The 12,471-nt window shown below is 29.5% G+C and overlaps 3 protein-coding genes across 3 annotated transcripts; 2 read left to right on the top strand and 1 right to left on the bottom strand.

The window, feature by feature from the left end:
* Positions 1-1,720: 1,720 nt before the first annotated feature.
* LOC130665104 (probable tRNA(His) guanylyltransferase) lies at positions 1,721-4,035 on the top strand. Its single transcript, XM_057465384.1, has 3 exons — positions 1,721-2,199; positions 2,267-2,508; positions 3,547-4,035. The coding sequence occupies exons 1-3, from the start codon at positions 1,848-1,850 to the stop codon at positions 3,826-3,828; spliced, it is 876 nt and encodes a 291-aa protein (XP_057321367.1). The 5' UTR covers positions 1,721-1,847; the 3' UTR covers positions 3,829-4,035.
* A 1,218-nt stretch (positions 4,036-5,253) lies between these two features.
* On the top strand, positions 5,254-7,589 carry LOC130664926 (probable tRNA(His) guanylyltransferase). Its single transcript, XM_057465129.1, has 3 exons — positions 5,254-5,703; positions 5,772-6,013; positions 7,254-7,589. Exons 1-3 carry the CDS (start codon positions 5,352-5,354, stop codon positions 7,521-7,523), a joined length of 864 nt encoding a protein of 287 aa, XP_057321112.1. The 5' UTR covers positions 5,254-5,351; the 3' UTR covers positions 7,524-7,589.
* Positions 7,590-7,596: 7 nt separating this feature from the next.
* Positions 7,597-12,463, bottom strand: LOC130664919 (V-type proton ATPase subunit d). The gene is made up of 5 exons (XM_057465117.1): positions 12,208-12,463; positions 11,778-12,128; positions 10,063-10,397; positions 9,915-9,992; positions 7,597-8,120 (listed from the first exon to the last, which is right to left on the bottom strand). The coding sequence occupies exons 1-5, from the start codon at positions 12,326-12,328 to the stop codon at positions 7,959-7,961; spliced, it is 1,047 nt and encodes a 348-aa protein (XP_057321100.1). The 5' UTR covers positions 12,329-12,463; the 3' UTR covers positions 7,597-7,958.
* Positions 12,464-12,471: the final 8 nt, after the last annotated feature.

Below are 12,471 nucleotides of genomic sequence, written 5' to 3'. Positions count from 1 at the left end.
GTTGAAGAAATGCATGGACGTTTAAACGCATCTGTAAATTTATTTAGTTATTTTATTTTTAAATAAAAATTCTGGTTGATTCTAGTCTGGTCTCTGTCAATTTAAACTTTTAATTGAATAATTTCTGTACAGAAAAAAAAAATCTACTCGAAACAGATTTTTTAAAAATTTATTTCGCATAAGAAAAATTTATTTAGAAAAAGTGATACTTTGACAGCTTAAAAAAAAATCTGATTTTTATTTTGACTCTGATAATTTATAAAATTTTTTTGTGTGAATGGAGCAGACGTTAGACAAATTAAAAATTATGAATAATTGAGTAAATAACACTAAGGCCGCTTGAGTGCTGTGAAATTTTCTGAAACCTGATTGATGGTCATCGAGGAGATTATTAGTCTCAAGATAATCTTATGATTAATAATTGAGTTCAATATGTGACTTTGAGGTCAGACTTGAACCATTACGAAGAATGGTTGCTCAGCATTACCTAAATGATGAATTTTAATTGATTAATTTATCAACATCTAAGTAATAATTATTATTTTTAGGCACAAGCTCTAAAAAGATAAAGATAAATTATATTTTCACTTTGTCAAATGACAATTTAATACTGATGATGAAATTGTATTTGACTTTGGAATTTAACAGTTCTGAGATATATATCTTGCCACGGACGCTACACAGCGACTGGGCGCCATCTCGTGGCGAGCATCGAATTACTTCCGCTACTGCTGCCTGGTACCAATAACTTTTCTCTCCTCCATACGTGTGTTTTCTCCCAGAAAATTTTTCTCTAGGTTTAAGCAATTTTATTTAGATATCAACTCGTGTTTTGAACCTTTTAATTTTTTTATAATTATTTGCCTTAAACGCAAAATTATCATAAATTACACATATGACGGAGGAAAAATTTCTAATTCACACCGGCTAGATTTAATACGATACTTAGTGTAATTTTCACAACACAATTTTTATAAAATGACTGTAAAATACTCCGAAATGAAATTGTTGAAGAAATGCATGGACGTTTAAACGCACCTGTAAATTTATTTAGTTATTTTATTTTTAAATAAAAATTTTGGTTGATTTTAGTCTGTAAGTTTAAATATTCAATCTAATAATTTCTATAGAAATAAAAAATCTACTCGAAACAGATTTTTTAAAAATTTATTTCGCAAGAGAAAAATTTATTTAGAAAAAGTGATTCTTTGACAGCTTAAAAAAAAAATAAGATTTTTATTTTGACTGATAATTTATAAAATTTTTTTGTGTGAATGTAGCAGACATCAGACAAATTTAAAATTATTAATAATTGAGTAAATAATTAATAAAATGAAATTTAAAAAAAATGCACATGTAGAAAATTTAAAAAAGTATTTGTGCAATTTTTTTAAATATTTTTTTTTTTTCGTCATTTATGTATAATTTTAAATTCATGATCCTGAGGTTAGCAGACAATTAAAAATTTTTGGATTTTTTTTTCCACGAATCAATTACAAAAAAATAAAAAATAAAAATGTGCACATGTAGAAAATTTTAAAAACTACAGGTGCAATTTTTTCAAATTTTTTTTTTTTCAAATTTACCGTCTGAAAGAAAATCCAAAAATTATTAGACGTCTGCTAACTTCGGTATCATTTAAATTTGTCGTATGTCTGCTACATTTACGCGCATAATTTTTTCATAATCTGACAGTTAAAATTTTTTTTCCCGCGAAATGAAAACGCTGTCAGTATATGTTCCGAATAATTTTCTAACCTAAAAATAAAAAAAGTAAATAAGAACGACCATGTGGTGAACTTAAAAAAAACTCACTGTTTATGACAATCAAATAATTATTTTTTTTAATGCGTTATTTACTTAATAAATTAATTTTCTCAGTAAACACAAAAATATCTCGTAGTTTAAAGACATCTCCAACAATGGCGAAGAGTAAATTCGAGTATGTGAGAGAATTCGAACGAGAAAATATTTGTTTGCCAAATTGCTGGATCGTCGTAAGAGTAGACGGCAAAAATTTCTCAAAGTTTTCCGATGAACACAATTTTTCAAAACCAAATGACATCCGAGCACTGGAGCTGATGAATCAGTCAGCGGCTGCTGTCATGAATGAATTTCCTGATGTTGTTCTGGCATATGGGCAAAGTGACGAGTATTCGTTCGTTTTTAGAAAAGAAACCGAAGCTTACAATCGTCGAGGTAAAAAAATTATTTTATTGTTAAGTTAAATTTTTAAATTAATTTTTATTTATTTTTTTTTTTACAGAATTAAAATTAGCGACGTACGTAAGTACTCTTTTCTCGTCGGCGTACACGTTCCATTGGTCAAAATTTTGTTTAAACCCTTTGAAATATCCGCCGTCTTTTGATGCCCGAGTCGTTCTCTATCCGTCAGACAAAAATTTACGGGATTATTTGTCATGGCGACAAGCTGATGTTCATATTAACAATTTATACAATACGTGTTTCTGGAATCTAGTGCAAAAAAAAAATATGACTCCCGCGCAGGTATGTTGTAATGAAAAATATTCGTCCAGAAAATATATTTTTTAAAAAATCTACAAATTATTCTGTCTGTCAAAGAAAAAAAAATACTTTTAGAGGGGAAACGAGTCTGAGATACTAAAAAAAGAGGATGTGATTTTTTTTTCAGAGTACCTTCGTTATTAACATTATTAAAATTTGTGACATTATTAAGGATCGTTTCAAGAATATTCAGCTAAATTTTCATAGAAAAATATTGAGAAATGAGCCAGTGGTAGGAGGGAGAGACGAGCTGCCTAAAAAAAAAAGTCTCCATGCCGTAGGCAGGATAACTCATGACTGAGACCAAAAAGATTTCTTTAGTACATAAGTTTATCTTGAATTTGAACGAAGGAATAAACAAAATATTCATTTTTTAATTTTTGGTAAAAGCGCAATCAAAAAACTCGGTTTTTTCCCAAAAATTCTTCGTTGAAATTTAAGATAAATTTACATACTAAAGAAATCTTTTTGGTTTTTTGACTTTAGATGAATCAGTCATGAGTTATCCTGCCTACGGTATGGAGACTTTTTTTTTTTTAGGCGACTCGTCTCTCCCCTCTACCACTGGCTCATTTCTCAATATTTTTTTATGAAAATTTAGCAGAGTATTTTTGGAATGATGCCTAATAATGTCACTAATTTTAATAATTTTAATAACGAAGGTACTCTGAAAAAAAAAATATCGAAAATATTTTCTTTTTTTTGTATCTCGGACCACTTTCCCTCCTTGGCTATTTGTATCAATTGACCAGTATATAACTTTTCGGTCATACTTTGACCATTACGGAGAATGAACGAGGGTAGATGAGGAAAATCATGGATATTTTTATTTATTTCCATGATTATTTTCCTATATCCGGTAGTAATTCAACTCCACCGTCCATCTTACGGCATAAAATAAATTAATATTTTAAATTTGAACCACTGATCTGTAACAATTGATTTAAAATATGTAACTTTTCGGCCATACTGTAACAAGTATGAATTTATCAACTTCTAATAAATTATTATTATTTTTAGGCACAAGAAGCTCTCAAAGGAACAGTCAGCAGTGACAAGAATGAATTGCTCTTTCATAGCTTCAACATAAATTATAATAACGAGCCCGAAATATTCCGCAAAGGTTCCACGCTAATCAAAAAACTATTACCTGATGATACTGGCGAACTTAAACCAACGGTAATAACTTTAAATTCTGACATAATAGGAGATAAATTTTGGGAAGAGAATCCCCAAATCTTAGATCCTAAAGCTCATAAAAATAAAACCAACGGTGCTAAAAAAAAATCCAGTTTAAAGTGAAAATTCCGTAAACTAAAATAAAATTTTTGATAATTAAATTTGTTAAGTAATTAATTAAGCAAAATAAAGTAATGGATTTTTTTATTATATATCAATGTCTATCTTTCTTACAGTTAATATACATATACTTTAGGGTGCTTCATTTTGGAGCCAGATTTTTTTTTTTTCGAGTGCATGTGTACCGTCAGACCTGAAAAACCGTTTCAACTAATTAAATACCTCGCAAGCCATAGAGCTTACCTCTAAAACCTGTAATATATGTACCATAAAAATTACTTAATGTTAATTAACAGATTGTAGTTTAAATTAATAAATAAAAAAAAAAAAAAAAAAAAGTGCATGTGGAAAAAACCATAGTTCAACACAAAAGAAAAATTTTCTCGCAAGAAAAAAAATTCTATGTCGATTACAGACCTAGCTCATTGAAAAATTCGATTTTACCATTTAACTAACATGGGAAAATTTTTTTTGTAGCTTTAAGTATTTTTAACTTTTATTTTGATCTAAAACCTCAAAAAATTTTAGTTAATTCTACTTATGTTGATATTATTTTCATTACACTAGTGTCTTGGTGGAATTTTAATTTTATATTCCACAGATCGGATAACATGTTAAAAATTTTTTATTTTTATTTAAAAATTGATTTTTATTGTAACAGACTTGATTTTTTTTAATTTTCAGTAGTTTTTTTACCATTTATTTAGATTTGTAGAGATGTCTGGGCCATAGAAGTTCGAGATTTAAATTCGGCGGATCAAAATACATGAGATTCATGATTGATCTAATTTTATAAAATTTTTTTCAACACAATATCTAGAATTTTTTGTAATTTTTCAGGGTTTTTTGGAATTTACTTAAACTTTTAACGGCTTATGGTCCTAATAAACTTGAGATAAGTATTTAGCGGGTCGGAATACATAAAAATCATGCTTGTTTTAGGTCAAAAAAAATTTTTTAATCACTTAAACTGCCGATTTTCGTCATTTTTTTCGGTTTTTCAAAGTTTTCTCGAAAATTTGACGGTGTACGGGTCAAATAGACCTCAGATTCGGATTCAGCGGGTCGAAATACATAAAGATATACCGGTCCCGTCAAAAGTACAGGCAACTTTTTTTTTTTTGTGTGCCGGTGTAATTTATAAAATTTTTTTGTGTGAATGTAGCAGACGTCAGACAAATTTAAAATTATTAATAATTGAAAAAATAATTAATAGAATAAAATTTTTAAAAAATGCACGTGTAGAAAATTTAAAAAACTATCAGTGCAATTTTTTAAAATATTTTTTTTTTTAATTTCCTTCATATATTTATAATTTTAAATTTGTCGTATGTCTGCTACATTTACACTCATAATTTTTTCATGATCTGACAGTTCAAATTTTTTTTTCCCGCGAAATGAAAACGCTGTCAGTATTTACCAAACAATTTTCTAACCTAAAAATAAAAAAAGTTAATAAGAACAACCACGTGTTGAACTCAAAAATAACTCACTGTTGATTGCTATCGAATAATTATTTTTTTAAAATGCAGTCTTTATTTAAAAAAGTAATTTCCTCAGTAAACACTAAAATTTATCGTAGTTTCAAGACATCTCCAACAATAGCGGAGAGTATGTCCGAGTACTACAGAAAATTCGAAGTAGAAAGTGTTTTGTGGCCAAATTCCTGGATCGTCGTAAGAGTAGACGGCAAAAATTTCTCAAAGTTTTCCGATGATCACAAATTTTCAAAACCAAATGACATTCGAGCACTGGAGCTGATGAATCAGTCAGCGGCTGCTGTCATGAATGAATTTCCTGATATTGTTTTGGCATATGGGCAAAGTGACGAGTATTCGTTCGTTTTTGAAAGAGAAACCAAAGCTTACAATCGTGAAGGTAAAAAAATTATTTGATAGTTGAGTTAAATTTTTAAATTAATTTTTATTTATTTTTTTTTTTTACAGCAATCCAATTAGCGTCGATCTTATGTTCTGCTTTCACAGGGACGTTCGCGTCACAATGGCCAAAAGTTGGTTTAACCCCTCGGAAATATCCGGTGTCTTTTGGAGGCCGAGTCGGTCTCTTTGCATTAGACCAAGATTTACGAGGTTATTTGTCATGGCGACAAGCTGATGTTCATGAAAACAATTTATACAATACGTGTTTCTGGAATCTAGTGCAGAAAAAAAATATGACCCCCGCGCAGGTATGTTATAATGAAAAATATTTATCCAGAAAATATATTTTTAAAAAAATTTCAAGATTATTCAGTCTGTCGAAGAAAAAAAATATTTTTAGAGGTAACGGGTATGATCCAGAAGTTAGCAGACGTCTAATAATTTCTTGATTTTTTTTAGGTGATAAACCATAGAAAAAAAAATATTTGAAAAAGTTGTACCTGTAGTTTTTAAAATTTTCTACGTGTGCATATTTTGATTTTATTTTTTTGCAATTGATTTTTTGAAAAACAAAAATTCAAAAATTGTTAAATGTCTGCTAACTTCAGGATCATGTAATGATCCTGAAGTTAGCAGATAATGAAAAATTTTTGGATTTCTTTTCCAGCAAATCAATCAGAAAAAAAAATAAAAAAATGCACATGTAGAGAATTTAAAAAACTACAGGTGCAATTTTTTAAAATATTTTTTTTTTTATAATTTACTGTCTAAAATGAAATCCAAAAATTATTAGACGTCTGCTAACTTCAGTATCATATCATGTAGCGGGTCTGAGATACAAAAAAAAAGAGGATGTGATTTTTTTTTCAGAGTAGTTTCGTTATTAAAATTCACAAAATTTTTGACATTATTAAGCATCATTGCAAGAATATTCTGCTAAATTTTCATAAAAAAATATTGAGAAATGAGCCCGTAGTAGAGGGGAGAGACGAGTCGTCTCAAAAAATAAGTCTCTATACCGTAGGCAGGATAACTCATGACTGCCTCATCTGAAATAAAAAAACCAAAAAGATTTCTTTAGAACATAAGTTTATCTTGGATTTGAACGAAGGAATGAACAAAATATTCATTTTTTAATTTTTGGTAAAAGCGCAATAAAAAAACTCTGTTTTTTCCCAAAAATTCTTCCTTTTGTTTAATTAAAAAATAAGTAGTTATTGAAAAAAAAATTCTTCGTTGAAATTTAAGATAAATTTACGTACTACAGAAATCTTTGTGGTTTTTTTATTTCAGACGAGGCAGTCATGAATTATCCTGCCTACGGCATGGAGACTTTTTTTTTTGGCGACTCGTCTCTCCCCACTACCACTGGCTCATTTTTAAATATTTTCTTTTTTTTGTATCTCGGATCACTTTCCCTCCTTGACTAATGATTTGTAACAATTGATTTAAAATATGTTACTTTTCGGCCATACTGTAACAAGTATGGAGAATGGTTGCTCTATAATAATAATAATGCTAATAATAATTAATAATTATTATTTTTAGGCACAAGAAGCTCTGGAAGGAACATCCAGCAGTGACAAGAATGAATTGCTCTTTCATAGCTTCAATATAAATTATAATAACGAGCCCGAAATATTCCGCAAAGGTTCCACGTTAATTAAAAAATTATTACCTGATGATACTGGTAAATGGAAACCAACGGTAATAACTTTAACTGCCGACCTAATAGGAGATAAATTTTGGGAAGAGAATCCCCAAATCTTAGAACCTAAAGCTCATAAAAAAAAACCAAAGGTGCTAAAAAAAATCTAGTTTAAAGTAAACATTCCGTAAATTAAAATATATTTTTGATAATTAAATTTGTTCAGTAATTAATTAAGCAAAATAAAGTAATGGATTTTTTATTATATATCAATGTCTATCTTTCTTACAGTATGATATACATATACATATACATTTATTAATATCTTTATATATTTATATATGATTTAGGTTAATTTGGGTACACGATTTCAGAATGGAATGCAATTATAACTTTATAACATATTAATTATTAATGACAATAACAAGTTAACTCGCGGTTAATTAATACTCTATACAATTTTCCTCATTAAATAATAAAATATACGCCGTTATGTATGGAGGCGCCAACAGTAGCTTAATAGATGAGGTCATTTGTTCAATTATTTTTTTAGTTTATTCTTTAATGTACACATTTTAATTAATTATGAGTGCGGTTTGTTTTATTTAGAATATCGGTATGTAGTTGTCGATTTTGGCCCGATGCTTCTGGGCAACGCACTCAGAAATCCAAACGATATTGCGGCATTCCTGTTCTTTTAGTTTTAAATAACTGTAGAATACTCCGAAATGAAATTGTTGAAGAAATGCATGGACATTCAGACGCACCTGTAAATTTTTTTTATTTATTTATTTATCATTTTTTTATTTTTGAATAAAAAGTCTAGTTAATTTTAGTCCGTTCTTTGGAAATTTAAATATTTAATTTTATAACTTCTATAGAAAAAAAAAATCATTACTCGAAACAGGTTTTTCTTTTTCGAAAAAAATAATAAAATTTAAAAATACTTAAACCCAATCTATAATTAATTACATGGGTGTAAAGTCAGTCGACATCGAATTTTTATTTTCAGCAGAGAATATCTCCGTTGCAATGTAAGTTACTTACGCATTGAAAATAAAAAACGGCGCGTTTTTTAAAATCCTAAATGTCTATTTAATGAAAAACTTTTTTTTTTCAATACCTAAACAATTTAAAAAATAATTTTTTTGAGCTCTGCTGACGTTATCTAACCATCTAATATCATGAAAATTAAATATTATTAATGTGAATGTAGCAGACATCAGACAAATTTTAAATTATAAATAATTAAGTGTCAGTTAGTGTCAATGATATTAGTTCCAAATTTAAAATAAGCAGCCTGCAAAGCCGAAGGAAAGTCGCGGATTTGACATTTGTATACAAAGTTATCAACAGTCTAGTAGACTCACCGGAAACACTTGAAATGTTTGGGTTTGTTAGCCCTAGACCTGGTCTCAGGATAACTCGACTACTCTACACTGTCAAATCGGATAAAAATTACGTAGTTCATGGTTCACTTAACAGAATAGCAAGACTAGTCAATCGAAATTGTTCGGACATCGACTTTTTTGGCAATACAATTGCCTCATTCTCAGCCAGTACCAAGAAGTTACTTTTGTAATACGAATAATCATTAATATTATTTTTATGTAGAGTAGGGTGGGTTGAAAAAAAACTTTTTTTTGTTTTTCTTAGCATGGGGGTAGAATTTGTACCTTATAAAAAAAAAAAATTTTAAGAAAAAAAAATTTTTTTACTCAACATTTTGAGGTGGCCCACTCGTTTTTAAAATAAATAATTGATCAAACGGGGTAGTCCCAACGAAAAAAATTACATGGTGTTCTAGAATCTGTAGGATGTCCCCTTGAAAGCTAATTGAAAGTCAGAAGTTGAAAAAATTTTTTTCCTATTATTTTTGTAATTTAAGTAAAAAATCCAAAAACGAAAAGCATTTTCTTTTGAATTAAAATGAAAGTGAAGTAAAAAAAATCACATTCGACAATTATTAGATGTTTTCTACGATTTTGGACGAAACAAAATTTTTTTCGTTGGAACTACCCCGTTTAATTAATTATTTATTTTAAAAACGAGTGGGCCACCTCAAAATGTTGAGTACAAAAATTTTTTTTTTCTTGAAAAATTTTTTTTTTTTATAAGGTACAAATTCTAAGAAAAACATGCTAAGAAAAACAAAAAAAAAGTTTTTTTTCAACCCACCCTATTATATATGTCTTTTTATCATATTATATTTCATTAGTGTACAGCCGATTGGCGTCAAAATAAATAAAATAAATAAATTTAAAAAATAAAATTTCTAAAGAATGCACTGATTAATTTTAAAATTTTGTAAATGTGCATTTTTTAAAATTTAATTTTATTAATTATTTACTCTATTTATTAATAATTTTAAATGTGTCTGATGTCTGCTACATTCTCACTCATTAAATATTCTCGTTTACTCATAATATAGACGCCCATTTTCTGTTTTTTTAAATTTTCTGATTAGAACCTTTTCAAAGATCATAACTACTCGAATCGCATGTCTCTTAATTACCACAATAATTTTAAAAAATGACTAATTAATTATTTAAATAAATTACCTCATGTTCGAAGAATTTATCTTCCAGAGTTTTATCTCCAGGATTATTGCCAGCTCCTTCAAAGAGTGCACTGTACTCCTAAAATAACCAGCACATAAGTAATTAATAAATAAATTAATTAATAAAAAATAAGTAAAAAAAAACCTACAGCATAATACTCAGCAACGGCTTTGACCTGCTCGTAATCGTCAGCTCGCGCCAAAGCAGCGAGACCATCAGGATTAAGACGCCCGCAACGGGGGTACAATTTAGCGCGATCATCTTTACCCAGCTCAGTGCCAAATGAATTGATAGTTATAATGATAGCACGTCTGTCGGCTTCAAAAGCAAGAATTTCGCACATTGAATCAGCAGTAGTCCCTCCAATGTCCTTACAAAAGTTATAGAAAGCTTCCAAATACGCTTTGTACAAAGTGTTTCTTATAATTTCAATATTCATTTCATCCAAATCTTGCTCGGAGATGCAGTCGACGAAAAACGGAGCTGCAAAAAAAAAATTTTGAAATCATCCCAATATTTAGCTCATGCCTCAATAAAAATCTAATGCAAGTTAATTTGATCAGAGGACAGATGTCCTCTAATCTGACCCCAGTCTATGACTCTAGTGATACTCATCCTCACTAGAGACAGGTCAAGACATTGACGGACGCAGAAGAGGCAGAAGTGCCCTTTTTACCCATACTTTTAAATCTGTTCCTGATGTAATAAGTAATCGTAACAATTTATGATCCAGAAGTTAGCAGACAATCAACAACTTTTGGATTTTTTTTCACCAAATCAATTGCAAAAAAAAAAAAACTAAAAAAATGCACATGTAGAAAATAAAAAAATCTACAAGTGCAATTTTTCAAAATATTTTTTTTTTATAATTTATCATTTTTTTTAAATTCCAAAAATTATTTGACGTTTGCTAACTTCAGTATCATAACAATTTTTTAAAGTTTCCTAGAGTCGGAGCCGTGGTAACTGATATCGGTAACGAGTTGTACCCAGAATCAGAATTATTTCTGATAAATTTATCTTCGAACAATTATGATACTGAAGTTAGCAGACGTCCAATAATTTTTTGATTTTTTTTTAGACGATAAACCAGAAAAAAAAAATGATACTGAAGTTAGCCGACGTCTAATAATTTTTGGATTTTCTTTTAGACAGTAAATTAAAAAAAAAAAAACATTTGAAAAAATGGCACCTGTAGTTTTTAAAATTTTCTACATGTGCATTTTTTTTGTAATTGATTTGTTGTAAACAAAATCCGAAAATTTTGAATTGTCTGCTAACTTCAGGATCATAGAAAAAAAAATATTTGAAAAAATTGCACATGTAGTTTTTTAAATTTTCTACATGTGCATATTTTTAGTTTTTTTTTTCTTCAAATTTAATTGTTCAAAAAAAATCCACAAATTTTGAATTGTCTGCTAATTTCAGGATCATGAACAATTGGCTATAAGTGTGTCAGTTCTGTTTAATTAAATGTTTGCTTATTAGCCAATTCTTAGACGAGGTAAATTTACGTGAGTGGTTCATGACGGTGACGGATAAGGGAGAGATTGTGTTGGTGGCATGTCTAGAATCTGAATGATTATCAACGGAGAGGATTCTTCTTAGGGTATGAGTGTCGAGGTTCCGTTTTATCATTTTGTCCTGACGCAACCTGGTCATGAACTGGTACCACATGGGCCTTTCCAAGCCCACCAACCAGAGTCTCTATTTCCTGAGATGGTAGAAGTGTTTGACCCAGAGTATGGACTCGGTAGTTAACGTCCACCCACTTGATTAAAAGTGTCATCTGGGGAAGGTAGAGACCGCGTACTCCCAAAGGAGTGAACTTCAATCGTTAGATTAATTAATAAAATGAATTACCAAGTGGAGTATCAACTAATACTGCATTGTACAATTCAGCGGGTGTAGCAGCAACATGTATAGCTTCCATTTGTTCAAAGCTGCCCAGCGGATGACACTTGGGAATCAACTCTGATATCGGTCGCTGATGCAAAGTTCCAGTTATCAGCAAAATAATATTATCAATCATGTAACTGTAGGTTATAAAGTCCAGGAACTGGGCCAGCGGCTCAACAGAATGATTACGCATATGCTGGAACTCAATTACTAATTTTTCCCTTAATTTGTCATCAATGACACTGACAGCCAATGGCGAAGGCTCGTTCGCCAGAAAACTCCCGTAATCAGTACCAGCAAGATGTAATTTTAAATCTGTTTGAGTAAAATAAGTTAATAAATTTGAATATTTAAATGGGTTTATAAATAAGTAAGTAAATAAATATAATTTTACCTTCGAGTGTTTCGCATTGAACTAAATTAAGATAATCACTCTGTTGTAAAATTCCACACTTGAATCCACGGCACAAACCTTCGAGATATCCGTTGTCGATATTAAAAATGCAACCCTTCATTATTAATTATTTTATTTAAAAACTGGCAAGACAGAATTTAATTAAATGGACGACTGGAGATCAGTATCTGGACTCGCCCTTCTATCAGCAGACAAGACAAGACGTGATCATATGACTGAGTAACGTGAAGTTGCCTTCGAAAC

Source organism: Microplitis mediator, chromosome 1 (genome assembly GCF_029852145.1).
Source record: "Microplitis mediator isolate UGA2020A chromosome 1, iyMicMedi2.1, whole genome shotgun sequence".
Taxonomy (NCBI): Eukaryota; Metazoa; Arthropoda; class Insecta; order Hymenoptera; family Braconidae; genus Microplitis; species Microplitis mediator.
The sequence above is the reverse complement of the archived record's forward strand: the minus strand, read 5'-3'. Positions and strand labels throughout refer to the sequence as shown.

Coding starts and splice junctions, on each gene's coding strand:
- LOC130665104 (XM_057465384.1), top strand. CDS start 1,848: ATGCGTTATTTACTTAATAAATTAATTTTCTCAGTAAACACAAAAATA. Junction 2,200..2,266: donor CGAAGCTTACAATCGTCGAG/GTAAAAAAATTA, acceptor TTTTTTTTACAG/AATTAAAATTAGCGACGTAC. Junction 2,509..3,546: donor AAAATATGACTCCCGCGCAG/GTATGTTGTAAT, acceptor TATTATTTTTAG/GCACAAGAAGCTCTCAAAGG.
- LOC130664926 (XM_057465129.1), top strand. CDS start 5,352: ATGCAGTCTTTATTTAAAAAAGTAATTTCCTCAGTAAACACTAAAATT. Junction 5,704..5,771: donor CAAAGCTTACAATCGTGAAG/GTAAAAAAATTA, acceptor TTTTTTTTACAG/CAATCCAATTAGCGTCGATC. Junction 6,014..7,253: donor AAAATATGACCCCCGCGCAG/GTATGTTATAAT, acceptor TATTATTTTTAG/GCACAAGAAGCTCTGGAAGG.
- LOC130664919 (XM_057465117.1), bottom strand. CDS start 12,328: ATGAAGGGTTGCATTTTTAATATCGACAACGGATATCTCGAAGGTTTG. Junction 10,398..11,777: donor ATTAGTTGATACTCCACTTG/GTAATTCATTTT, acceptor TTTTTTTTGCAG/CTCCGTTTTTCGTCGACTGC. Junction 9,993..10,062: donor CCGTTGCTGAGTATTATGCT/GTAGGTTTTTTT, acceptor TGGTTATTTTAG/GAGTACAGTGCACTCTTTGA.